Raw genomic sequence first — 27,111 nt, 5'->3', positions numbered from 1 at the left:
CATAGTGAGTTCTCTCAACTGATTGTTTACAGTCAATTGCAAATGGAAATGCTTGTTCTATTTCTTTCCCTCTTCTTATTACTACACTTGACTAGCCTAAAAAAAATTTACACAAGTGATACATGAACAGATTCTCATTATTAAAAATCCCAGACCTCAATTTCAGTCCATTTCTTTGTTAACTGGAATGATAGTTGTGTACCTATTCCACATTTTTGCTATGAATTCACTTACACGTTAGATTGAACCATGCAAAACTGCCAATATTTGATGATTTGTGACTGACAAAATGGCAGTGCCATATGGTTGAACCTAATATACTTAAAGTACAGTACTGTTACTAATTTATTACATGTACAGGATCTTTTATGCTGCAATTTGCTTTCTCATTTAATGACATGTTATTTTCCCCTCTATGGCAGCTCCAGTAGAGTTATATATATTGCTGCCTTTAGCTGCTGTGTTTCACAGTAATGTATTGTGCTCTAGGTTAACCATTTCCCTATTGATGGGCTATACAATTGTTTCATGACTCAAAGCAGTAATGCTGTGAACATTTTTGTAAGCATATCTTGGTGCGCAGGTGCAACTATTTTTGTAGAAATAGTTGTCTAAAAGTAGAGTACCTGAGTCAAATTTAAAATTTTATAGATAATGACAAATTTCTTTTGAAAAAAGTCTTTTCCAATTTGTATATCCACCAGCAATGCTTGATGGAACTTGCTTTCCTCCATATTCCCACACTGAGTATCATCAATCTTCTTGTGCCAAATTCAAATGGTATCTCCTTATTGTTTTTGGATTTCCCTGATTATAGTGAGATCCAGAATCTTCTGTATTTTACTGGTCATGCGGGGTTTCTTCTATGAATCACACCTCTGTAATTTTTGCTCATTTTAATATTAGGATGTTTGTCTTTATTAATACATGTGGATGTTCATCCTTTGTCTGTAATATAGGTTGCATTATATGAAAACTTTCCTGCTCCCTTTTTGCTCATAAGGCCACCTTCATAACACCTAAAGTCTGGTTCCTGAATAGAAAGCCATTTGTATCTTGCCTCCTTTTCCTCCTTCTAAAAAGCTTCTCTTAACCTTTCTGTCTGGAAATGAAGGAATGATTAAACACATCATAACACATCTAGAAAATGGACCATTGTGTAATCAGTAAAAACGATGCTACAAAAATATTTCATGATATGAGGAAACATTCTAAGTTTAAAAAAGAGGACTATAAAACAAGAAAGTCTGATTCTATTGTGCTTTAGAAAATTCCATATAAATCAATTTTATGTGAACAGGAACACCAAAAGATAATGTGTTGAATTAACGGGATTTTTATTTTTTGCTCACAATTTTCTATATTTCCCAACTTTCTTATGATGAAAGCTATTATGTTTGCTAATGGGAAAAATCAAATTTTATGCACAAATACATCCCCAATTAAGGTAGTAGACCAAGTCTTCAGTCTTTTAAAGCTGATACAGGTTTTTTCTTCCTTCCCTATTGGTCTTTAGGAACTCTTGCCGGGAAGCCTGGAGCAGGGTTCTCGAAGTGGGGTCCTAGAAGCAGCAGCATCAGCCTTACCTGAGCCCCATCCAGACCTACTGAATCAGAAACAGGGCATAGTAAGGCGCAGCCACGTTGTTTAAACAGGCCCTTTTCTGGGTGATTCCTATGCTCACTCAAGTTTAAAAACCATGGGTTGAAAGGACCGTATGAATTTACTCCAATGATGGGTTTCCCAGAAGGATGAGTAATGAGTTCTTGAGTCTGTGAAGTTAGCATGCTTGACCCACCTGCATGGAGCTCCCTTTCCCTGGAGGACCTCGCATTGCTTTGTGCCAGGGCCACAGAGGCCCGGTTCCAGACCGTCCAGGCCCGCCTGGCTCTCATATCCTGGTTTGCAGCGACACTCCGCGTCCTCAGTCCATTCGTTCTTTACACACTGGGCAAATTCGCCGCAGGCCAGGAACTTGCAGGGATCTGCTTGATCAGCTGTAAGAAATGGGGCAGATGTTAGCGAATGTGTGACTCTCTCAGCAATGGAACTGGCAGCAGTCAAAGGCAAGAGACCAAATATATTTGCTATTACCTCATTTTGGAGTGGGTTGCACAGTTGTGATATCAGACTGGAGGGAAAAGAGAATCACAGTCTGTATCTTTGAAAAATGAATTTACAGATACAAATGATATTATATTTAGCTCCCAATATAATTATTTACAACCTTCAGTGTGCATCTGAATCATCTGGAGGCCTTGTTAAAACATATTCCTGAGCCCCACACTCAGAGTTCCTGTGCAGGCAGCGTGCAATGGGGACTGACTTCTGGCTCTAAAACAGTTCCAGGTAATGCTGATGCATCTGGTCTGGGGAGCACATTTTGAAAACTGCTGCATTAGAGAATTAGGAATGTTTTGTTACTTAGGTTTTTTTTTTTTTTTTAAGTAAGCATTTATAAAGCAGTAAAGTCATCATTTATGTTCACGGTTTTGAGAGCTCAGGATGATTTCCTGATTTCAAATATAAATTTATCTTGGTCTCTTGCTAAGACCCTAATGTTAGAGAGTCATTCTTTTGGATTAATTATTTCTTCCCTATTAACATTTAGACTCTCTTCTTGTCATTAATTGTTCTATTTTACTCTATTCCTAATTCTACAGGGTTGTCTTCAATTGTTTGGAAAGTGGATTAGAAATCGAGAGATTCTCAGATATTTAGCTCTGGAAGGCCAGTGGCCCCTGTCTGCTCTTCCTTATCCTTATAAAGCTGAGCACATTGAGCTCTCAGTAGAGAAGCAACTGGCCGGAGTCCCCACGGGCTGATGGCAGAACCAGAACAGGCCTCTTGTCATCAGACCACTGTTGTTTCTGCCCTAGAAGGTTTCCCGTTTAATCACGTCAGCCACTTACTTTTCAGATTATTCTTTAACCAAATACCTATTATGTGCAAAGAACTAGGGAACAGGCAACAGTAAAGCCATTCTTCCAAGAAATTTAGGGGAAGTAAGTAATGCATACAAATAATGCTATACAAGAAGCCCAATATCTTGTAGAGCACAGATCTTCATTTTATTTTATTTTTTGAGATGGAGTTTCGCTCTGTCACCCAGGCTAGAGGGCGGTGGCACTGTCTCGGCTCACTGCAACCTCGGTCTCCTGAGTGCAAGTGATTCTCCTGGTCCAGCCTCCCAAGTAGCTGGGATTACAGGTGCCCACCACCATGCCCAGCTAATTTTTGTATTTTTAGTAGAGATGGGGTTTTGCCAGGCTGGTCTCAAACTCCTGATCTCAGGAGACTCGCCCCTGTCGGCCTCCCAAAGTGCTGGGATTACAGGTGTGAGCCACTGCACCTGGCCACCAGTACAGAGCTTTAAATAAGCTCTAGGGAAGATACGTTTGGAGAACAGAGCATCATGGAGGGGATCGCTTTGAAGTGAGAATTTAAAGTGAGTTGAATTTGTCCATACAAAGACTAGGAAAGACATTCCAACTGGAGCCAGCAGCATGAGCAGAGCCACAGAAATGGGAAAGCAACAGAAATGGGAAGAGAGAGCAGAGGGAACCCAGTTAGCAAGGAGCAGAGATTTGTGGATGGAAAAGAAGGGAACTAAGACTGGAAAGGTAAGTTAAGGCCAGTATCTAAATGCAGTGCTAAGAAATTTGGACTTTAGAGTCAGGTGGGAGCTATGGAGGATTTTTGAGCAAGGGAAGCATATGATCAGAATTGTGCTTTACAAGATACATAAATAGAAAGGATTTTTAGAATTAGGATGACCAGATATCATCTGGTCCAATATTTCCCAAGTGGGAACATTTGCTGAACTTAATTCAGCAGGATTTGATAAGTTTTACACTAAAAAGAAGTTCAGTGACTAAGTTTTTAAAAATGCTATGTGAAATAAATATTATAGATTTTTCCTCCTTTATCTTGCTCTTTCTTCTTCCAACCCTAGCCCTTTCTCTTTTTACTTTTAAACTTCTTAGGGTTGTTAATAAACTAATGTCTATTGTGAATCTTTGAGGGGAGAACGTAATCAGCTGCTTTGCCATAATTTCCTTTAGCTTAGCAAGGAATGACCTATGCATCAGTAAAGCGCATAGTAGGCAACATTGGAAAAACAAATTTTTCCAAATCTGGGGGCCCTGAATTGGGTATAATTGAAGAACAAATTCAACCAGTTTATAAATTGCTTGCTTTCTCCATGTTATTTATTCAGGACCAGTCTACAGAGAAATAGTAGGAAACTTTAAATCGCCAAGCATAGGTTTTGTTCGTTGTGTACACCTTCATGGGTACGAGACAGCTAAGACAACCTTCATTCATTCAACAAATACCGACTTAGCCTTTCAAAATCTTCAGCTCTAAGAATTTCAGACCAACTGATTGTTTTAATGTTTATTTTTATCAATATATAAAATTTTACATTTCAGGTAGAATTTTAGAGCTAGAAGGTATTTTGGAGACCTTCTCGACTAATTGTTTCACTTTACAGATGATGAAGCTGAGAATCAGTGATGTTACCAAGGTCATGCCTGTTTGTGCTGAAGTCCTCTGACTGGTCTCACCCCCATCCCTTCGTGGACTGTGTGACAAGTTCCAGGGAAGGGCAGAGCCCCAAGGAGGAGCTGTGGGACCACTTTGCTAACATACTGGCCCTCTTTGCTAATATGGCAAGTGAAGGCAATTAGAATTAGAGTCAAAACGAGAGACTGTAACAGTAATTTGTAGAGCAACTCACACTGCTTCCACTCTTATTACCTTAAACATATTTTCCCTAGGTATTTTCATGATCCTCTTTACTTTCATGTCGTTTTTCAAGGGACACCTAAAACTTTAGGCTTTAGGCAAAGACTGAAAACTGGATGTGGGCTGATTCTGGGGAGACAGAGCCATGGAAGGGATAGAAAAGATTGGCTCTATGATAGATGAATGGAAGTTTAACTAGCAGAACTTTTGTAAGCAAACTTTTCCCTATGTTGTTATCATTGTCTTTATTTGCCATATCCCAAAGACATTTTTCCTTAGAATAATGAACTTATTCACGGGTAGGCCATACCAATATCTGTTTCTTCCTTTTGTTTTGAGATGGAGTCTCGCTCTTGTTCCCTAGGTTGGAGTGCAGTAGCACCATCTCGGCTCATTGCAATCTCTGCTTCCCAGGTTCAAGCGATTCTCCTGCCTCAGCCTCCCGAGTAGCTGGGCCTACAGGTGCCCTCCACTACACCCAGCTAATTTTTGTATTTTTAGTAGAGACGGGGTTTCACCATGTTGGCCAGGCTGGTCTCAAACTCGGGACTTCACGTGATCTGCCTGTCTCGGCCTCCCAAAGTGCTGGGATTACAGGCATGAGCCACTACACCTGGTCTCTTGTCTCTTCCTTAATACATCCCAGAGCATGTGTACAAGACAAATTAGTTTGAACTTCCTACTCTTTGCTATTGATTTGATCTATAATAATAATCTATATGCTATGCTGCAACAACTGGAAATGTTTTGTTCTGAACGTGGTTGAAAGCTTGGAAAGAAGTGGTCAAAGAGACTAGAACTCAATAGTAGATTTGGGAGAAAAAAGTAGATGCCATTGTCTAGAATATTTTCAAGTCATGATCAAATTGTATTTGGGTCCGAGGAAGTGAAATCCTTATGATTGATGTGTAGACAAATTGGTCTATAATTGCCTTCACTGCCTGGATTTGTTTGAATTCCCTTCAAACTATTTATTTATTTATTTATTTATTTTGAGACGGAGTTTCACTCTTGTTATCCAGGCTAGAATGCAATGGCACAATCTTGGCTCACTGCAACCTCTGCCTCCCAGGTTCAAGTGATTCTCCTGCCTCAGCATCCCTAGTAGCTGGGATTACAGGCATGTGCCACCATGCCTGGCTAATTTTGTGTTTTTAGTAGAGACAGGCTTTCTCCATGTTGGTTATGGCTGGTTTTGAGCTCCTGACCTCAGGTGATCCACCGGCCTCAGCCTCCCAAAGTGCAGAGCTTACAGGCGTAAGCCACTGCGTCTGGCCCAAACCATTTATTTTTACTGTTGGTACTGTAGAGAGATTTCACCATGATCCTGTACCACGTTTAATAAATACATAGTATGGTTTGAGGCATTCTCTGGGCTTACTATAATTGTTTGCTGGCAAAATGACTTAGCTTTCTATTCTTAAGCCATGCGGATAGCTCTTCTACACAGCATATTTGACAGTCTCTATGTAGAGGCAGTCCAGGGCATTTGACCTCGGCAAGCAGATCTGTGTCAGTGGCTGCTCGTTAGCAGTTGGTGGGAAGATCCAGATCCAGCCGGGCCAGAGGTCAGGGCCTAGTCTACTAGCATCCCAGTAGATCTGGCTGTATTCAGAAGAGACATGTCATTGCATTTCAGGCCTTGTCCCTGGAGTGTCCCTGGGGATCATGACCCTGAACCTCCAGCTTCAGTGGAAAGGGCAGTTATTTACATAAACAGGGAGCCCACACTTATCAAGGGCCATTATTTGTTTGGTACAGTGCTGGGCACTTTCAACATGTGTCTTCAGTCATATTCACAGCAGCCTCTCAAATCCATATGGATATTGCTGACATCATTTTCATCGGTGAGAAAACGGAAGCCCATTTTGGCTAGTAAGTATTATCCAAGATTAACATTCATATCTGTTTACAGTGTTTGGCTTTTTAAATCATTCTAGAGGTTTTCAAATATGGGGTTTCCAGGAGACACCTCAGGACTCCAAGGGGCTCATAAGGGATGAGGGAAAAAGAATGAGAGGCCCCCCACCCCAACACTGGCATTGCCATTCTCACTCGCAGAGGTATCAGACTCCATGAATGCTTTCGTTTAAATAAAGGCTCCCCTAACTAAACAAAAGCTCAAATCCATTGTCTGCTCCACCCTTTCATGAGGCAGAGTGTTGCTTGTAGAAAGTACAGTCTGATACTACAGTGGCTCCAACTTTTTTTCCTGTTGTTTAAATATGACAGCGACGAATGTGTCTTGAAATAAGTGAGCTGCCATGTAGGGCTTGGAAATATTTGTATCATTCTGAGATTTCCAGTGTAAGCGCATTGGATGTAACAGTTTCTCCCCTGGATTTACTTATATGTCTTCTGTGTGCATTTCAAAGGTACTGAAAAGCAATTCCAATTGGTGACTGAGGACGTTTGTTTCCCAGCTCTCCATCAAGTGATCAAAAAGAATTTAAAGATGTCCCCTGCCTGCAGGGAACACCTTGAGGCATTTTACAGTCAAAGTTAAAAAGTTCATGGTCCTTGTCACCAAAACGTTTATGAATTCATGGCGATCATAGGTCCCTGGTGGTCCAAGACTGCCTCTTTTTCAAGCCTCTTGTTTCTGGTCCCAAGTGCACTTATGTTTGTCAGGCCTGAAAACAGGCTTTCCCTGTCTGCCAGACCTCAGAGGGTCTCACTCCTTTTTCTCCAACTCACGATCGTGCCCTCCGAGACACCCCCGCTCCGGCCCCGCCCCTCAACCTTGACCTGCCCTTGCCGCCCGTCCTACTGGCTGTGTGCTGAGTGCCTTCATCTCCCTAACATTTATCATGTCATCATCTCCTTCTTTTGCGCTGTCCCATTTTACTCACGTGTTGGACAGAAAGCGATACATCTCCTTTGACTGGATACTGTCCAAGGGCAAGGTTTCAGCTCAGCTTGCCTGTAAAATTCAGGCTTCACTTTGACTGGCAGGGCCGAGGTCTCGCGGGGCCTCTTTCGTGCACGTTTTTCTCAATGCGATGAAACCTACGTCTCGCTAGATGGCGCTCAAGAGCAAAAGCAGCCAGAGGAGACGTCGGGTGTGACACTTTGAGCGCCCAGCTGATTTCCGACTTCTTGAAAACCACTGCCCCTGGCGTGCTGGCGGAGGGAAGGCAGGTCTGCAAGCAGTTCACGCGGTAGCAGGAGCGGCTCCCGGGGACCGCTGATAGAGCCATTATCACTCCGCGATGACAGCGGCAGATCGGGCCTGCCTGGCGGGGGGAACGTGGTGGGAACTCCTGGATCATCTTTTCCCATTTTAAAAAGGCAGAGCTAAGACTCTGGAATCCAGACGCTTCCCGCGCCGCCACGCCCTGGCGCCCAGCGTGACAACACTTCACGCCTGAACAAAGTGACAGATCTGTGGTTGCATCCGCGCGCCTCCTCGCCCTCCCCGTCCCCACTTATCACCAAGGCTTTGTGGTCATGGTTCTGTTGGTGGCGAGGAGGTGAAGGGGTCATTCCTTTGCCTGGGGCATCAGAGAAAGGCACACTTACGCATCACCATCCATAGCAAACTGCAGGAGGCACAGCTTGAGGGCCCGCCATGCTTTTAGGAGCCCACGAAAACGTTTTCCTTAAAATCAGAAGAAGACATTAATGCAACCCATACTGGATTATATTCATTCTTGTGCTCACGAAGTTCAGGTATAATTTTAATATTCTTTATTAATAGTCATGAAGGCAAAGGGCCTAAGGGAGCCCAGGAAGTCTTCATGAGGCCCTGGAAGTCTGACAGTTGTCTTCTCAAGGCGTGAACATCACTTTTACATAGTGCTTGGGTCTTCGCGTTTAGTCATCTGAATAAATATGTCCCTGTACGGAGGGTTCATCTGAGATGTAACACAGGGACCTCACAGCTTCCACTGAATCCTGAGAAGGCTGTGGGATGAGCTGTACGTTCAGAGAGAGCGGATCTGCTCTTTTCTACCAGTGAAGAGGCCTCAGGAGAGGGCCCTATTGGGGAAGGCCTGGCTCCCAGAAATAGTCTGTGGTCTTGGGAACATAGGTTAGCACCTCTGGCTCTCACTTTTCTCTTCCATAAAATGGAGTGTTTAAATTACGTGATCACTAATGTCCCTCCAACTCAAACATACGTCTCCCATTCTGCATGTTCTACGGCATAAAGCCAACGGAGGTGGCTCATGATACCTCTAGAAATGCTGATGCAATTCAGCGATTCAAAGAAATCTTAAAATATATATGTTTAAGTTATTGTTGATCGCTTCATTACTTTATTGTTATAAAATGTTTGGCTCATGACTTATTGCTGAAAGGTAGGTTAGAGTGAGAATATTCAGTGATAAATAGCACATAGCACAGCACCATGTACATGTTTGGAGCTTAATACACATTTGTGGAGTTAACAGGAGTTCTTTCGGGTTGAAAGTGGCAAGTAATGTGATAGACTTTAGGTTTCATTTCAGTTCTCCGCCACGCTCAAGAACCACCACCACAGCTGTTTATAGTAGACTCTCAATAATCCTTTTTTGTGTGAGTGGATATGTGAATACCCACACACCTCTTGCCCTGGATATGAGGTTGAAGAATTGTCTCAGCTTTCAGTCATTATTATTATCTGCCAAACAGCGGTGTTCTGGATGGATTGGTGCTAGGGTGCTGGCCTAAGTGACCCAAGATCTGCGGGTGGAGGGAGAATTCTGATACTAGGGGAGCTGGGAGGAGGCTCCGCAGTGGGCTAAGGCCCAGACTTGTGTAGAGGGGTTTGCGTTAATGGGTTGGGCAGAGAGCTCCAGGAGCCTCTTAAGGAAGCTCCATGCGGTGGTTGGAATGTGGAATGAGGGCACAGATTGAAACCCTGGAGAGGGGTGAAATGTGGCAGTCTAGGCAGTGTTGGGGCCTCTAGTGAAGGCAAGTGTCAAACAGAAAATCTGCAGTGCTGCGCATCCCAGGAGGCAAAGGGCCAGTAGCATGACCCCAGGAGACAGGGCCAGGGACGTAGGAGATGAGGGGGCAAATGAAGAGGGGAGAGGCTGAGGAGAATCACCTGGAAGGAGAATTCCTATGACTGCTCCAGCTGGGAAGGGACACTCTTAGAAGTGCATATAAAGGGGACTCTTGGGCACTCAGGACTTTTGTTTCTGAGAATAAACACTTTTTTTTTTTTTCATTCTAAGACTATGACAAAATATGACAAATTTCATTTGGTGACGTGTAGAAACTAACAGAATTCATTTAGGATTAATTAAACTGAAGTGTGTTATCACTTTTCCTAAATAAACAGCTTCTGTAAGCCAGTTAGAAGGGCTTATAAGTTTCTTTTTTGTAAAGAGGTTATAGGGTAGAGTTGAAGATGGCACACAAATCTGGCTTTGAATTCCATCTGCAGTGTTCGGTAATTGTTTGACCAGCAAAAGAAAAATTACTTATTCTTCTCTGAAACACAATTTCTGCAACTGTATAGTGGGGGGAAATAATATCTACTTTGCATATTTATTAAGACTAAAACTTGTGTCAATAGTAACTATTATTGTCATTGGTTAAGAGTAACTTTGTCATTATTGTGATGAGTGACATAGACCACTTTTTCAGAGCTGTCGAAGGTCTTACAAATTATGCCTTTTCCAGGAAAAACAAGCTTGTTGATCCACATTTTCGTGAACGCATCCTGGCTGTCAGACTGTAATTAATTTCAATGTTTACCATTTATCAGCCTTGAGGGCTGTCCATTTTTGAGGAGGCTTCTTAGGAATTCAAGGAGAGAATAAGTTATATGTGGTTTTGCATTTCTGACATCTTCAGCCTGCACAACTAACTGGCATAAAAGCCCTCCATGCTTCTGAAGAATTTTCACAGCAGCCTAAATGAAAGACGACTCTAGTTGCTGGAGATGCTGGCAGAATACTGAGCAAGCTGTGATTTATTCGGGTTTTCAGTTGATAAATCACAGGAAGTTCTAACACTGGTTTATACTTTTTATATCACAGATTCATTTATCCAGGGGTTTTTCAAAAGGGAAATGGCACACCTAACGCAGTAAGAACAGCATGTCGCTTCTCCTACATGCCTGCACTTCTGCAGATGTTATTTGGCCTAACGGATTGCTAATCCTCATTTAGAGGATGCATCCAGGAATTCACATGCTGATCTGAATGTGGAATGATATTAACTAAAAATCTTATGAGAGTTTTCAAATTCCCTCTTCTCCTTAGTTCAGAAGTGATTGTGGAATAATGTTATCTCTCTCCCAGCATTGCGACCACAAACTGCTTTCTACCCTGACATTAAGCAAAAGAAAAGAGAAAGACTTAATTGGAATTTGTTTGAATCTTGCAAATGATACTAAATAAATTATCTGGGCATTGCCTGTAAATACAATAAAATTGGGGCATAGACAAGAAATACTATTCTGGCCTGGATGTGGTGGCTCATACCTGTAATCCCAGCACTTTGGGAGGCCGAGGCAGGTGGATCACTTGAGGCCGTGAGTTTGAGACCAGACTGGCCAACATGGTGAAACCCTGTCTCCACTAAAAATACAAAAATTAGCCGCGCATGGTGACACACCCCTGTAATCCCAACTACTCAGGAGGCTGAGACAGGAGAATCACTGGAATCCGGGAGGTGGAGATTGCAGTGAGCGGAGATCGCTCCATTGCACTCCAGCCTACAGAGCCAGACTCCATCTCAAAACAAACAAACAAACAAACAAAAAACAAAGAAACAAAAAACTATTCTGACCAAGCAGCCTTAACATTCCCCTCAACTTCACTAAACTTTTTTTCCCCCCCCAAGACAGGGTCTCACCCTGTCACCTAGACTGGAGTGCAGTGTGAGAGTAACTGGGACTACAGGCATGTGCCATCACACCCAGCTAACTTTTGCTTTGTGTGTGTAGAGACAGGGGTTTCATCATGTTGCCCAGGCTGGTCTTGAATTCCTGGACTCAAACAATCCACCTGCCTCAGCCTCCCAAAGTGCTAGGATTACAGGCGTGAGCCACCACTCCCAGCTTTCACTAAACTTAAGACAAACTTTTTCCACAAGGCTCTCAACTTCCTTTTTCTTAGAGCAGTTAGTTAAAACTTTTAATTGCAAATTCCATGTTCCTTTGAGATGTAAATCTTTGAAAAACCCTCTTGCCACCTTTACAACTCAGGAATGTTATGCTCCAGGGCCCAGGTGCCATCCTGTAAAATGTAATCCTCAAGGAAGTTAGCGGCTTTCTCCTGGTCTCTGTGGAAAGGTAGGAGCCTAACACTGGAGGGCGCCTTGCTCTAAGTTGTAAGACAAGAGGTAGACAGCCTGTGTTGACGTTCTTCATTTCCATTTCATTCCAGCCTCATTAAGTCTGGCCTCTCTGCCCTTGCTATTCCACTAGATTGCTTTTGTAAAGCGTTCTGATGACCTTTGACCTGTCCACTTAAGTATCCTCTACTCTGTTCACTCACAGCTGCTAAAATTATGGGCCTCTCTCTCTTCTGCTCTTCTGTTTTGTGGCTTTCTGAAACATTGTCTCCCACCTCGCTGACCGCTATTTCTTGACTCCCTTTACTGTAATTTTTCTATTTCCCCATTACCTGTTGGGGTTCCTCAGAGTTCCATTCACAGCTCTTCCTCCCATCCTACACATCACCCCAGGCCATTTCCTCCCGTCCTACACATTGCCCCAGGCCATTTCCTCCCCCTACACATCACCCTAGGCCATTTCCTCCCGTCCTACACATTGCTCCAGGCCATTTCCTCCCGTCCTACACATCACCCCAGGCCATTTCCTCCCGTCCTACACATTGCCCCAGGCCATTTCCTTCTGTCCTACACATTGCTCCAGGCCATTTCCTCCCCCTACACATTGCCCCAGGCCATTTCCTCCCGTCCTACACATTGCCCCAGGCCATTTCCTCCCGTCCTACACATTGCCCCAGGCCATTTCCTCCCCCTACACATTGCCCCAGGCCATTTCCTTCCGTCCTACACATCGCCCCAGGCCATTTCCTCCCCCTACACATCGCCCCAGGCCATTTCCTCCCGTCCTACACATCACCCCAGGCCATTTCCTCCCCCTACACATCACCCCAGGCCATTTCCTCCCGTCCTACACATCGCCCCAGGCCATTTCCTCCCCCTACACATTGCCCCAGGCCATTTCCTCCCGTCCTACACATCGCCCCAGGCCATTTCCTCCCGTCCTACACATTGCCCCAGGCCATTTCCTCCCATCCTACACATTGCCCCAGGCCATTTCCTCCCGTCCTACACATTGCCCCAGGCCATTTCCTCCCCCTACACATCACCCCAGGCCATTTCCTCCCGTCCTACACATTGCTCCAGGCCATTTCCTCCCGTCCTACACATCACCCCAGGCCATTTCCTCCCATCCTACACATTGCCCCAGGCCATTTCCTTCCGTCCTACACATTGCTCCAGGCCATTTCCTCCCCCTACACATTGCCCCAGGCCATTTCCTCCCGTCCTACACATCGCCCCAGGCCATTTCCTCCCCCTACACATTGCCCCAGGCCATTTCCTCCCGTCCTACACATTGCCCCAGGCCATTTCCTCCCGTCCTACACATCGCCCCAGGCCATTTCCTCCCGTCCTACACATCGCCCCAGGCCATTTCCTCCCGTCCTACACATCGCCCCAGGCCATTTCCTTCCGTCCTACACATCAGCCCAGGCCATTTCCTTCCGTCCTACACATTGCCCCAGGCCATTTCCTCCCCCTACACATTGCCCCAGGCCATTTCCTCCCGTCCTACACATCACCCCAGGCCATTTCCTCCCCCTACACATCACCCCAGGCCATTTCCTCCCGTCCTACACATTGCCCCAGGCCATTTCCTCCCGTCCTACACATTGCCCCAGGCCATTTCCTCCCGTCCTACACATCGCCCCAGGCCATTTCCTCCCCCTACACATCACCCCAGGCCATTTCCTCCCGTCCTACACATTGCTCCAGGCCATTTCCTCCCGTCCTACACATCACCCCAGGCCATTTCCTCCCGTCCTACACATTGCCCCAGGCCATTTCCTTCCGTCCTACACATCGCCCCAGGCCATTTCCTCCCCCTACACATCGCCCGAGGCCATTTCCTTCCGTCCTACACATTGCTCCAGGCCATTTTAAAAAATCTGTTCTCTGGCTTCAGCTGAAGTTCCCCAAATGTATACTTTCAGCCCTGGCTTTCCCTTGGCCTCCAGACACCTACTTTATAGGCTAGAGTCAATCTATCTTGTCCATTTCCTTAGAACTGGTTTTCTCTCAAATATTTTTGGAGTCTTTTAAAAATATTTAAAGGATCTTATTAATTTTTGCCTTATGTATTGCATTTAAAATTTAAAAACAAATTAATATGTGCACACCCTTTGTACCTATCTTATATTTTTCCCAAGTTTTTCCAAACAGTTTATCGTTATCATTATCGATAAACTGTTTTATTTTTATTTTACTTGAGACCACTTTAAGGACTGTCTAGCACTTACTTGGAAAACTTTTTGGGCTTTCCAAAATTTTATTAAAGTTTAATTTTAAAAGACCATAAGTCATAGGAAACAAAAGAAAAAGAAAAATTGGACACCCAAAGTCGAAGCAAATAGATTTGACAGGCATTTTTAGACAGCCTGGCTTTAAGTGAACTGGCTCAGCCTGGCTTTCCCTTCCTTCCAATCTGAGCTCCCTTCGCTCCCTTCACCCCTGTTCTGTAAACAAAGCTGTCATCACTGTGGAGTAACCAAAGAAACCTGGCACTCCCAGAAATGTCTACATTTTTCTTCTGCATTTTCTGGAATAGTCCCTCACCCCCCTTTCTCTTCCTGGGCCCACTGCCATCATACAGCAAGACCCAACTCAATATTCACTGTCTGTATACGAAGCCTGCCATGATATCCCTTCGCCTCTGTAGGATTAATTGCTCTCTCCTCATTACTTCTTAAGATTTCTTTCTGCTCACATCCTGATTCTGTATTTAACAGACTCTATTATGTCTTTTTGTATATGCTTCCATTTTTCTCATTAGTTATTTAGCTCCTTGGCAGGGGGCAGAGATGGGGTCGATTCATCTATTGGTCTTTGTGGCTATCATAGTGTCTAACTCATGGCAGATAATCCATAAATGTTCACTGCATGTATGAGTGAACAGGCACCCAAATCATGATTACATTATCATTTACTTGTCTAACTTCTCTGTAACAGCAAAGATAAAGGCCAGAGAGAGGCATAGGCTTGAGTAACTGTTGGTGATTTAAGAAAAATGATTCAATATTTGGAAATAAGGAGAAAGGTTGACTGTGTGGCCTCTTCAATGTCATGTTAGAATACAACAATCCCACCCAGTAAACAGAGACCACCTGTGAGCCAATCCGACAAGCTGCCTGCTTTTGTACAACATGCAAGCTAAGAATGATTTTTAAATTTTTAAATGGTTAACTTTTAATTAGTTATATAAATACCTATATAATTTTTGCCTTTTGGCTTTCAATGCCTAAAATTTTACTGTTTGGCTTTTTAAGAAAAACTTTGCCGATGCATGGAAAGCAGTAACTTTTTTTGACTCACTATTTTCTGCGGATTATGGTCCAGGCATTTTACAACTCTGTAAAATTAGAAAATTGATGCTGCAATGATTGTAGTTTCTGTTTTATATTTACCAATCTTATTTCATCAGTCTCTTTTGTCCTCTGGCTACCTAAAATTTCAATTTTCATATTCTCTTTAAACCAGCTTTGTCATCCTACCAATTCCCTTATTTCAAAATTAAAAGGACTTTGACATATGCTCAGTATCTACTTTATGACAATTATGGTCTTTACATTTTGAGGGTGATTCTTTGATAAGGGTTAGGGGAGGCAGGGATGGGTAGGGCTGGTGGTTTCGGAGGCTGAGGGGACACTGGACGTGAAGTGGGAGGACCTTCTTACCCTTCAGTGTTGCGGACCACTAGCTCTAATCTATGTCTACCACGAAGGTGGTCAGGGAAGGGTGAAAGGGTAAGAAAAACAGTAATGCAGTTTTGCTATATTCAACTGTCCTGGCTGGAAAACATTGAAATGATAGGATCCCCTCTCTATTTTCCAAGGATAGATTCTTGAGATTCTCTCCTAGAGACAAAGCTAAGTACTTATTCTTGACATACAGAATTTCCAGCAGCTGCCTTTATTTCTTGTTAAAGATTTCTCCCTTTTAATTCTCTTTCAAGGAGAATTTTCTCAGCAGATTGGATTGTCATCGTTGAGTTCAAGTAAATACTTGAAAGATCAAAACCTCAATCAGGGCCATTCCTGAATTTGCTTAAGTGACCTCCTCTTATCATCAGGGATTCTGGGCATCAGTGTCTCTTGAGTCTCTCTTACTACCTGCTGGAGGATGGGCACTGCAGTGTGTCAGCCCAAGCCTTCCGTAACTGAAAAGTCTACACCAGCAATAGAGCCAAGAGCTGGGTAAATTGGAATTTGAGTTCTTGTTTTCTAGGAATCTGAAGTAATTATCTTCACTCCGGATCCAGGGTCCTGAGAGACAGCACAATCTGCTGGTTGGGCTGGTTGGTTGTATTAGGGACATTTTAATCAGCTCACCTGTCAGTCACCATGATAGCTTACACTCAAATATACCACCAAAAGGAGAAAACCTGGATCAGCCAGTCACACCGAAAAACTAGGAGCAAAATAGCTGTCATATTGCTAGATTTAAAACAGAGGAAGAAAATGATTGAAAATCATCTGCACATTTTCCCTTAAAATTCCCCTTTAAAATTTAGATATGCATTTCTCTTATAATAATTTTGTATGTATTTCCCCAGACTGAAATTGCATAGGAGTACTGATGCTAGAAACACTTTTCTGTAACTGTACAGGCTTTTTTTAAGAACAGTATTTTAAATTTCATGTTCACAAAGTTTTATAAGTTATGCAGATTCAGAGAATTAAGAAGTTAATTAACGCTATTCAAAAGCAATGGTGGTGAGAATTTTTGGGTTTTAGTACTGTCTCCTCCCTGGATTGGAACAAGGCTTTGAATGGAAAAAGGAGGTGTGAGTGAGGGTGGTGTTTGTGAATCTGTTTGTGCACCTGACTACCACACGCTTTGGGGTCGCTATCTCCTCCTCCTCAGCAGCCTCACCCTCCAATGGGAGCTCGTACTGCTGTGTGCCCTGCATGGTGAGTGGTCCCCTCTGAATCTCGTATTAAAAATCTGCTCTCCAATGCTGGAAGTGGGGGCCTAATGGGAGGTATTTGGGTCACAGGGGCAGATCCCTCATGACATGAGTAGATTAGTGTCCTCCCTGGGAAGGAGGGTGAGTGATTCTCACTCTGTGAGCTCCCACCAGCAAAAACAGCCTGGCATCGCCCTCTCCTCTGCTTCCTCTCTTACCGTGCGATCTCCGCACATGCTGGCTCCCCTTTGCCTTTTGCCATGAGTGGAAACAGCCTCAGGCCCTCACCAGAAACAGATGCTGGCGCCTGCGGAAAGATGAGTCAACTCTTTTCTTTACAAATTATCCAGCCTCAGGTATTCCTTCATAGCAATACAAACAGACGAAGACAGCTGGTATTCTGTCTCCCCAGCCCTGGACCTTAGTGACTGCAGCTGGCTGCTTAGTCCTTGCTATTCCCGGCCATCGAAGACCGTCTTATTGACCAGCCTGGAGGGACTAGAGTTCCTTTCATTTATTTCTACTCCTACTTTCTCTCTTCTGTTCAGGCTTAACAAAATGAGACTTAAAGAAAACTCAGTGCTCTCTTCATTATGGGACCATCCCTTAGTGATGTCCAGGCCCACAGGAATTTACAGGAAGGCTGGCACAAAAGAAACTTGTCCTGAAAAAGTCTGTTGGAATGAAAAAGATGTAGTTTTGATCCCAGCGTAGTTCTAAGATGTCCCTTTTCTACTGCAGTGCAAATTCCTTTGGGCAGGGATGGATTTTCGTGCATTAACATGCTGTATAGTGGTGGATGAATGCTGTTCTGGATTAAGCATGTAGAAGATGGTCAATGTCCTGATCATCAGTCCAGCACCCACTTCCTGATTACATGGGTGAACCCAGCCTTCGCCTTTGGTGAAATATCTAAACCAGAATCCCCAGCTGTGCATGAAGGAGCCCACAGAGTCAGTGACTATTCCCTGTGCCCCTCTCTGTTCCTTGCCTGCTCCTCCCTGCCTGCTGGTACCTTCCTCCTTCCCCTCACTGTTGACTGGAAGGAAAACCTTTGAGGGCAGTTTACCACAGTGGCTTCTAGCTATGCATGGTGTAGTATAATTAGGAACCATTTTGGATATTGGATTTACCCATTTGGATTTACGTAGATGAACCCACACAGTTCATTGATGATTTTTAACTTTATAAAATCCATGTTTCACTTTCTAATTCTGCTGTCCTCAAGCGCTTTGATTGAACCATCACCATTTGGCTGATGCTTAATGATATTCTAAGCATCACTTAAGACAAGCATCACTATGTCCTAACAGGTGCAACACAGCCAATTTTTGGCAGATCTTTTGCATAGATTTATTATTTTATACATTTTCAATATATATAAAATTTAGATTTTGTCACTCTCCAGGTATCTGGTAAGGAATAGAGTATGAACTATAAGTTCACTGAGGTGCTTAGTGTAACATTCAGTGGCTTCTGCAAAGTATCTCCCTTGTAGTTACCATGAGTGGTCTTTCAATCATTCAACAGTTTTTATTCGGATTCACTGCTTCTCCTGGCTTTACATGTTAATTTCTTCAAAAGTATTTGAGTTGGTGCAGGCTCAGGGTTGAGCTACCTCTGGAAAGCAAGCAAGTAACTTCCCAGGTTGTCCAGCGGGCACTGGCTTTCCCCTACTTTTCCACCACTAAAAATAAGAATTGGGCATGTATGCCATAGTTCACTGGGTAGGCTGGAGCATTCTTAGGTAGCTCAGCATAAATATGACTCTGCAGGGAGTGAAACTGACGTTAGCACCATCTCATGCTTACCACCTTTGGCTTCTTGGAAGAAAAGCTGCATAGCAGAACTATTCACAAGAAATTAGTGAAAATAATTTCAGTTCCACCCCCTCCACAAATACCTTGTCATGCTACTTTTTATTGTTTTCGCTGGTACCTTACGCAGGTCACAAATTGATAGTCAAGTAAATTATGACAATGTTGCAACAGTAACTACTAATGTTTATTAAGTAACTACAATTTGTCAAATGCTATGCTAAGTATTGTAAATTTCTTTCAGTTAGTCCTCATAATGTTACTATCTCCATTTTCTTTTCTTTCCTTTTTTTTTTTCTTTGTTTTGTTTTTTGAGAGGAGTCTCCCTCTGTGGCCCAGGCTGGAGTGCAGTGGGGGCAATCCCAGCTCACTGCAACCTCTGCCTTCTGGGTTCAAGGGATTCTCCTGCATCAGCCTCCTGAGTAGCTGGGATTACAGGCACCCACCACCATGCCAGGCTAATTTTTGTATTTTTAGTAGAGGCAGGGTTTTGCCATTTTGGCCAGGCTGATCTCGAACTCCTGACCTCAAGTGATCCATCTGCCTTGGCCTCCCAAAGTGCTGGGATTATGGGTGTGAGCCACCACACCTGCCCAAAATTTCTCCATTTTCCATTTGCAGAAATTGAGTGCTGCAGTTAGCACACAAGATTCACATTTAGGGCTGGGGATCCCCAAGACAATTACTATGCCGTGCTTGCTTCCAATATCAACAGTGTCCCTTATACACCCTGGCAGTGCACTAACAGCTTCCCACCCTCCTTCTAAGGCACTACTTAAGTGGCATCTACATTGAGGAGCTGCTCCCCACAGCCGCACACCTGGGTTCTCCCTTGCCTCAACTTGGCTTCTGACGTTGACCTTCTTGTGCTGGTGGATGGGTCCCTAAGTAAGCTGTCAGCTCCCTGAGGGAGGAAGGAAGGCAGGGGATTGTGCTATGACTTCTTCAGTGCTTTCCAAGTTCTCCCCATATACTTCCTGCTAGCTTAATCAATTGGTTGAAGAAATTAGCCTCCTGATCCTAACTGGCAAAGACCCCTGGTTCCTTCTCAGTTCTGAAGTAGTTTTCCGGGGAAGAGGTAGTGTCTTACTTGCATTTAGGAGGTGTTTGATTTCTTAGGGGATCCACAGGGCTTACTTAGCTGCTCCTGTTTGGAGGTAAATGCTCCCAGGCTCAGTGCCTACAGGCGGTCTGACTTTTTAAGGATCCTGTTTACTAAGGTACTGAGGCAATTTGCTTAAAGTTGCTCAAAGCCCTGCTCTATCAAATATAAATATCTCCCACTGAGCCTTTTTGGTTTGCATTTTGCCCGAGGCCTCTTCCTTCTGCTTTCATTGTTAGTCCACAGAGAGCCAGAGAGGGTGTTAAAGATTCACTCCACTAATTCATAGCCAATTAGGAAGCTTTGTTTTGAATTTGACTGGGAGGTAGCTTTGGCAGAAATCGGGAGCCCTCCCTGCCTTGCACTCCAGGGAATAAAGGACTTCTTTCAATTGGTTGGAAAACAGAATTTTGAAATTAATGGTAAAAACAGTTCCCAATTTGGTCACAGCTGGTTACAATGGTGCACACACTTTGCTTTATTATCAGAGCAAATGTTTGCTTTCTCTTATGTGACTTTGGGCTAAGCTCCCATGTCTTTAAAAGTTTTCTCCTTGTCTAACTCTTTGCTTTAATCTTCACATGGAAGCTGATCTGTAGTATACAACCAAAAAGCAAATTTATTTTCTTCTTTTTTTTTTTTGGTGATGGCAAAGTGACTTTCTCCAAGTTTGAATTTCTATCTAATGATTATTTTTCGTTCCTTAAAATGCTGTCTCTGATCCTGAATTACGTGTTGAAGTAGCTATTCTGGTAATGAACTGTGATTGAAAGACTGCTTAGGTAGGAAGCCCCGAGGTTGTTGCAGAGCTCTGAGAAAGTGCTTTTGACTTCTAGCAGAATGTAAATTAGCTTGGCTGTGGGCTACATTAAAAAAATCTCTTAAACACAGCAAAAGTTTTGCTCTGTTTAAACTTAAAATTAAAGCTCTCAGATTGTGCAACAAGAGGTGTGCTTGTTCATTGCTTTTTGATACAGGAAAATGTTCACTTGCATGTCTTTGGACTCTACCTTTCTAATGATGTGCTCCACAGCTTCGAAAAGGTTGTTTTATCTAGTGTCATTTCAGTTTCATTTTTGTGCCCTAAAGGTTGAAATATATGCTTAAAAACAGAACAAAATAAAACAATATGAACAAAACATCTCCTTCACTTTCTGGGTTGGATTCTCTTACCTGGTTCAATGTTGAGGGAGTAGCTGTCTATTTCCATATGGAGTTGCTGGGCTGCAGCAGAACGAAAATCCTCCAAAACTCCATGCACGGCCTTGGTGAGGTTATACGGCACTGACTTAGCAAACTTCATTTTGCTATTCACAATCACACTCCCGTTTCTGAAGTTAAGTATTTCAAGTTGCTTAAATCCTGTAAGATTGGATCGTAGATACGGAACCAGCTGCAAAATAAAAGATGGTTTACTCTTTACTGCGTTCTAAGTGCTCAGCTGCTGCTAATTCCACTTACACTCACTTTTCATTAACTGAGGCATATATTTTAGTTCCTTTTTATTGTTTTGATTTTTGTTTTTGGATTTAATGTGAGACCAGAACACCACTACTTAATGGTTGATTTGCAGTGATTATGTTCCATATTTCCACCTTTCTGTCTGTGTATTGAGACGGATGGCTGTGATTTTTTTCATGGTGAATTGTGAGAACAGATGATGATTTTTAAAAACCCGAGCCAATGCTATTAGCAAAGCAGGAATGCCAAGTTCAGTTATTAAAAGAAAGAAAAAAACCAAGTAAATAAAGACATGTTCCAAACTGAGCCCAGGAGCAGACTGACCGATGTCTATGTAAATGGGACATCTATTTGGATGCATCCAATTTGAAATGGCCTATTAAAATAAGCATCAGCTTAAACATCAGCATGTCTCTCCACGCGGTAAACGGTTCCCGGCCAACACAATGTGGGGCAGTGGAAACAGCAGGAAACTGGCAGTTAGGAGACTTGGGTACCAGTCCTAGAACTGTCCCTAACTAGCTGTGGACCTTCATCAAGCCCTGTAATCCCTGTGTTGTACCTCAGTGCCCTTATCTGAGTTGTGAGGAAGAACAAAAAGTGATCCCAAGGCGAGCCCTTTCCGAACTATCATAACCTCAACAGGATGCCCCATGGCATTGTGCTTCCGAGTCCCACATCTGCCTCCCGTGAGCCACAGCCATCCTAGAGATCATTTTTCAGAAATGTCTGAAACTCAGTGATGTCTACTTTGTCCTTGGCTCTGAAAGTGAGCCCCCTCTTTCGTGAATTGTACTATGAACCCAGACAGCACAGAGATGCAAGTGTCACCCTCCTAGGCATGACCCAGACCTGATTTGTATTTGCCCTTGTCCCCACCCCACCACAATTTTGACTCTGACCCAGCCCCACATTCTAGTACTTCCCTCACAAGGTTTTTGTGTGAGTAAAACGAAATTTTAAACAAACTGTGGAGCTTCCCTTTTCAAGCTACTGTGCCCTGATGTCGCCTACTTACTTTGACTAGCCTCATTCGTGGTGTCTTAGCATTGCTTTGGCCTGGGGAAGAGATTCCCTGTCTTCACCTAGTGTGCAGATAGCTGGGTGCTGCTTCTCCCAAATCCATTTTCCTCTTTTCCATAGACAGAGGCTGCTGATCCAGAGAGCACATTTTCCAGCCTCCCTTGCGGCAAGGATGGCCATGTGACTAGTTCATGATGTGGGCAACTTTGGTGTCTTTTGCTTAGGAGAAAATTGCTTTCCCTCAGCTTCCTCTCTGCTTCTCACAAGTGGAAACAGGGATGTACCAATGACCCTGCTTTGACCACGTGAATGAGGAAATGCCTGTGGGGTTGGCAGAGCTATAAGATGGAAGAAGTGTGGGTCCCTGAATGACATCGTAGAGCAAAGCTGTCCTACCCATCAAGTGAAAGAGAAAGAAACTTGTATTGAATGAAAATCACTATATCCTTACCTCTTCATTATGGCAGCTTAGCATGAACCCTAATTAACATACCATGGTTAGTTTGTCAGAGGCATGTGAACCAAAACAACTCCATCTTGAACAGGAGCTGGGTAAAATGAGGCTGAAACCCACTGGGCTGCATTCCCAGACAGTTAAGGCATTCTAAGTCACAGGATGAGAGAGGAGGTCAGCACAAGACACAGGTCATAAAGACCTTGCTGGTAAAACAGGTTGCAGTAAAGAAGCTGGCTAAATCCTACCAAAACCAAGATGGCCACGAGAGGGACCTCTGGTCACTACTGCATTCCCATCAGCACCATGACAGTTTACAAATGCCATGGCAATGTCAGGAAGCTACACTATATGGTCTAAAAAGGGGAGGCATGAATAATCCACCTTTTGTTTAGCATAGCATCAAGAAATGACCATAAAAATGGGCAACCAGCAGCCCTCGGGGCTGCTCTGTCTGTGGAGTAGCCATTTTTTTATTCTTTTACTTTCTTAATAAACTTGCTTTCATTTTGTACTGTGGACTTGCCCTGAATTCTTTCTTGCGTGAGATCCAAGAACCCTCTCTTGGGGTCTGGATTAGGACCCTTTTCTGTAACAGGTTCTCTGGGACTCTGTTCCCTGAGACTCTCCCAATATCTACTCACCTCATTATAAATGGTGTGGGGTGGGGAGATGGCACAGATAAAATCTTACTTTAAACAAATGTTCACTTGAGAAATTGGGTTTCATGTGGATTTTAATCTGTGTAATGATTTAACTTATATGAAGCATACAAATTTTTTACTATTGTCAGACGTTCTGCAATCTGTGTGATATGCATTGTATAATTTATTTTAATTAGCCATGAATGTGTAGAGATATTACATAGTTCAACATTTCTTATAGTATATGTATTTCTCGTTGTACATGTAGAAACAAAATAAACATATGAGTTTGGGAGTATCTTATTTTCAAAGATATATGTCATAATAATTATCTTTTCACTTTCTTTATTAGGGACTAGGAATGATAAGCCATTTAGTCATTCTTTAGGTTAACAAGAACTTGAGGGGAACTAAGAAAGGAACCCTTACTCCTGAACTCTCAGCCTCATCTGTGCTGGACAATTCTAGCTTTGTAACCTTCCATGAGATCGACACAATTTAGAAAATGTTCACGCTCACTATTTTTAGATTCCACATTCAGTGTTTGAGTGTTATGTATTATTCCTGGATTAACTAAGTTAGGAAGAATTATAATGAAAAGAGTTTAAGAATAAATTTATTCCCACAAGGTTGGGTGGCGGTGTCTTCTCATTTGTCTATCACAGAACTCACTTCCCCAACTGGATCCAACTTCATCTCAAAATTCTAGTTGAATGTCTTCAGCAACAGCTGTCTTAGCGATTTGTTTCTACTAACCTTCATTGCTCAAGACAGCCAATGATTATATTATAAAATAACAACAACAAGGAAAGAAGAGACAGAGAATTGAGAATCATGAGCAGTGCCCACTCACCAGCTGTGTGAATTGTTGCTCCAGAGCTCGGTACTCCAGAGAGCTCTTGTTGAACAGGTCGTTGGAGAAGGCCATGTTAGCAACACGCAGACTGAAGAACACTACCAGCTCTCGGCCCTTGGGGGCAATGGTCATAGAACTAGTGGTGATGTACTGTAAAGCTGAGACAGGAGTGGTATCCTCGAATAAATGATCCGGGACAGAAACATATTCGCTGAGTTCTGCTACCTCAGATGGGGCAGGAGTCTCAGACAGATCCATTTCATCTAGGTCTCTGACCATATCTTCGCCACCAGCACTTGACCTGCTGTCATCTGAAGATGCAGGTGGATGTGAAATTCCCAGAGTCAGTTGGCTGATTGCAGAATAATCACTGGTGGGGATGGTGAGCCCTGGTACTAGCACTGTCTGGTCAATGGCCATTATATCTGTGGTGCCTTGATCAGTCAGAGAGATAATACTTGAAGCCATAAAGAAAGGTGGAGTTTCTGGTAGGGAGGTAGAGGCCATAGCAGGTGGAGACCAAGAAATGTCTGTGGAGGAAGTATAATTTCATTATTGAAATCAATTTCATTATGTCCAAGTATTCCCCAAAGAATTGAAAGTGAAAAAAAGAAAATTCAAAATTAAGCTTATCTTTAGAAAATGCATAGCATTTGCATAGATCATTTCAATAGTCATTTTTCTAAAAGAAGAGAAATTGGAACAGAAAGGGCAGGCAGCCCTATGTCCCAGCCTAGGGAGACAAAGAGTGGATCCCTGCACCCATTTTATTCAGGCCCAGCAGTTCTTGATATATGAGACTAAAAGAGCACCAGTTAACTAGAATTTCTGGAATTACTGCCTAGCCAGACATGATACCCCTGGGAACCAAGTAGTAGAAACTGACTGAGTCACCAACTGGTGCCAAGCTGCCGCTGGCATTGGAACAGATTTAGATCCCTCATCCCCATATAGAACTCCCAGACAACTAGGTGTGCAGTTTTGGCCCAGAAATTTTATTCACTTTCCAATAATGCAAGCCTGCATTTTATGCAGTTGGATTTTTTGGTTACTATAATGATGTTTTGGTATTTTTACCACTTAAAATTTAAATGATGCTTTTCCAAAATTAAGTAATCTAATTGAATAGCTTGTCAATTTGCAAAATGATACTGGGAGTATAAAGGTGCTGGTGAACATATAATTTGAATGTTACATTGATCATACAACTTGCTATTTATTAATATTTAAAACCTCTCAATTAGCTGGGTATAGTAGTACACGGCTGTAATTCCAGCTACTCAGGTGACTGAGGCCTGAGAATCTCTTGAACTTGGAAGACAGAGGTAGCAGTGAACCAAGATCACGCCACTGCATTCCAGCCTGGGTGACAGAGTGAGACTCTGTCTTAAAATAATAATAATAATAATAATAATAATAATAGTAATAATAAAACAAAGTAAAAAACCTTTGCCACAGTTACATTATTATACTCTGACAATTTCTATCACCATTTTGCATTGTTATCTTGGGTAAGTATACATTGAACTACCAAAGTCTATCCCTTTTTTTGGTATAAAATGAAAATAAATATTTCTAAACTAAGAAAGTGGTGGAAACTTTCAGATAAACAGATTGTTGAATTATTAAAATATTCCATTAAACCTAAATCCAGAGCCACTGATGATATTTAAGATATTAAGTGAAAAAAACAGGGAGCTTTTTGTGATTTCTTCAGTGGCCTGTTGGCAAATATGCAGGAAAACTCTATTGAAATCCAAATGCTAAGCATGATAAATGGACTGTCTGGATGCAGATATAATCTTTGGGCTCTCAGTCAGCTAATTTACTACAGTGAAATTACCAAAACTGAAACTCCAAGTGATAAACAGCTCTGAAAGTTGGAATCATATTAGTTTTATTACTTTCTTAAAATAAAACCTGTCTGTTGGTGAGTTATGCCAGATTTTAGAGAAGCACCCTCTTTTCTCTCACCTGGGGAGGGTACCTGCGTGCGTCTACTCATAATTCACTCAATTGTGAGAAATAATGTTACCTAATATCTAAGATCTCTCTGGAGATACACTTAAAGTTTTATTAAAATCTCCATTGCTATGGGCTGAATGTTTCTATCCATGCAAAACTTGTATGTTCAGGCTGCAATCCCCAGTGTGATGATATTTGGACATGGATCTTTGGGAGGTAATTAGGTCATGAGGGTGGAGTCCTCATGAATGGAATTAGTGGTCTTGTAAGAAGAGACTCAAGAGAGATGCTTCTCTCTTTCTGCCATGTGAGAATATAGCAAGAAAGTAACAAACTCCAAACTAGGAGCAGAGCCCTTGTCAGGAATAAAATCTGCAAACACGTTGATCTGCCATTTCCTGGTCATCAGAACCGTGAGAAATACATTTCTATTGTTTAAGACACCCACTCTATGACATTTCATTACGGAAGTCTGAATTGACTAAGATACCCACAAACAGATCTGGGATGATAAATTGAAAGGATTTGATTTGACGTTTTTTGTGCCATGGGAAATGCATTTGAATCTGTGTTCCTATGATGTGATCTCTGCTCCTGCAGGTGATAAGAGTTGGCAAGAAGCACAATGATAGATGTCTGCATTTTGCTCTTTTGCCAGCATTTCATTACTCACATCTTTCTTACTACATAGACTTTAACCTGCTTAAAATAGGTTTCTGCATTATGTCATCAATCAACAAAAATAAATTTCTGGCCATTTCCCTTTGTGACTTTTTTTTTTTTTTTTTTGTACTTTAAGTTTGAGGATACATGTGCAGAACATGTAGGTGTGTTACATAGGTATACACGTGTCATGGTGGTTTGCTGTACCTGTCAACACGTCATCTACATTAGGTATTTCTCC

At 42.7% G+C, this 27,111-nt stretch overlaps 1 protein-coding gene across 2 annotated transcripts in view; it reads right to left on the bottom strand.

Moving 5' to 3' along the window:
- IMPG1 (interphotoreceptor matrix proteoglycan 1) overlaps window positions 1-27,111 on the bottom strand; it is a 146,892-nt gene that overhangs the window by 7,497 nt on the left and 112,284 nt on the right. For both annotated transcript variants that reach the window (XM_008006410.3, XM_038002172.2), the window contains 3 exons: window positions 24,240-24,772; window positions 20,978-21,197; window positions 1,799-1,997 (listed from right to left, as the gene is read on the bottom strand). In XM_008006410.3, the coding sequence (XP_008004601.3) occupies window positions 1,799-1,997; window positions 20,978-21,197; window positions 24,240-24,772 (952 nt within the window). The remainder of the gene's footprint in view (window positions 1-1,798; window positions 1,998-20,977; window positions 21,198-24,239; window positions 24,773-27,111) is intronic.

The sequence above is a fragment of the Chlorocebus sabaeus genome, chromosome 13 (genome assembly GCF_047675955.1).
Source record: "Chlorocebus sabaeus isolate Y175 chromosome 13, mChlSab1.0.hap1, whole genome shotgun sequence".
Lineage (NCBI taxonomy): Eukaryota > Metazoa > Chordata > Mammalia > Primates > Cercopithecidae > Chlorocebus > Chlorocebus sabaeus.
The sequence above is the reverse complement of the archived record's forward strand: the minus strand, read 5'-3'. Positions and strand labels throughout refer to the sequence as shown.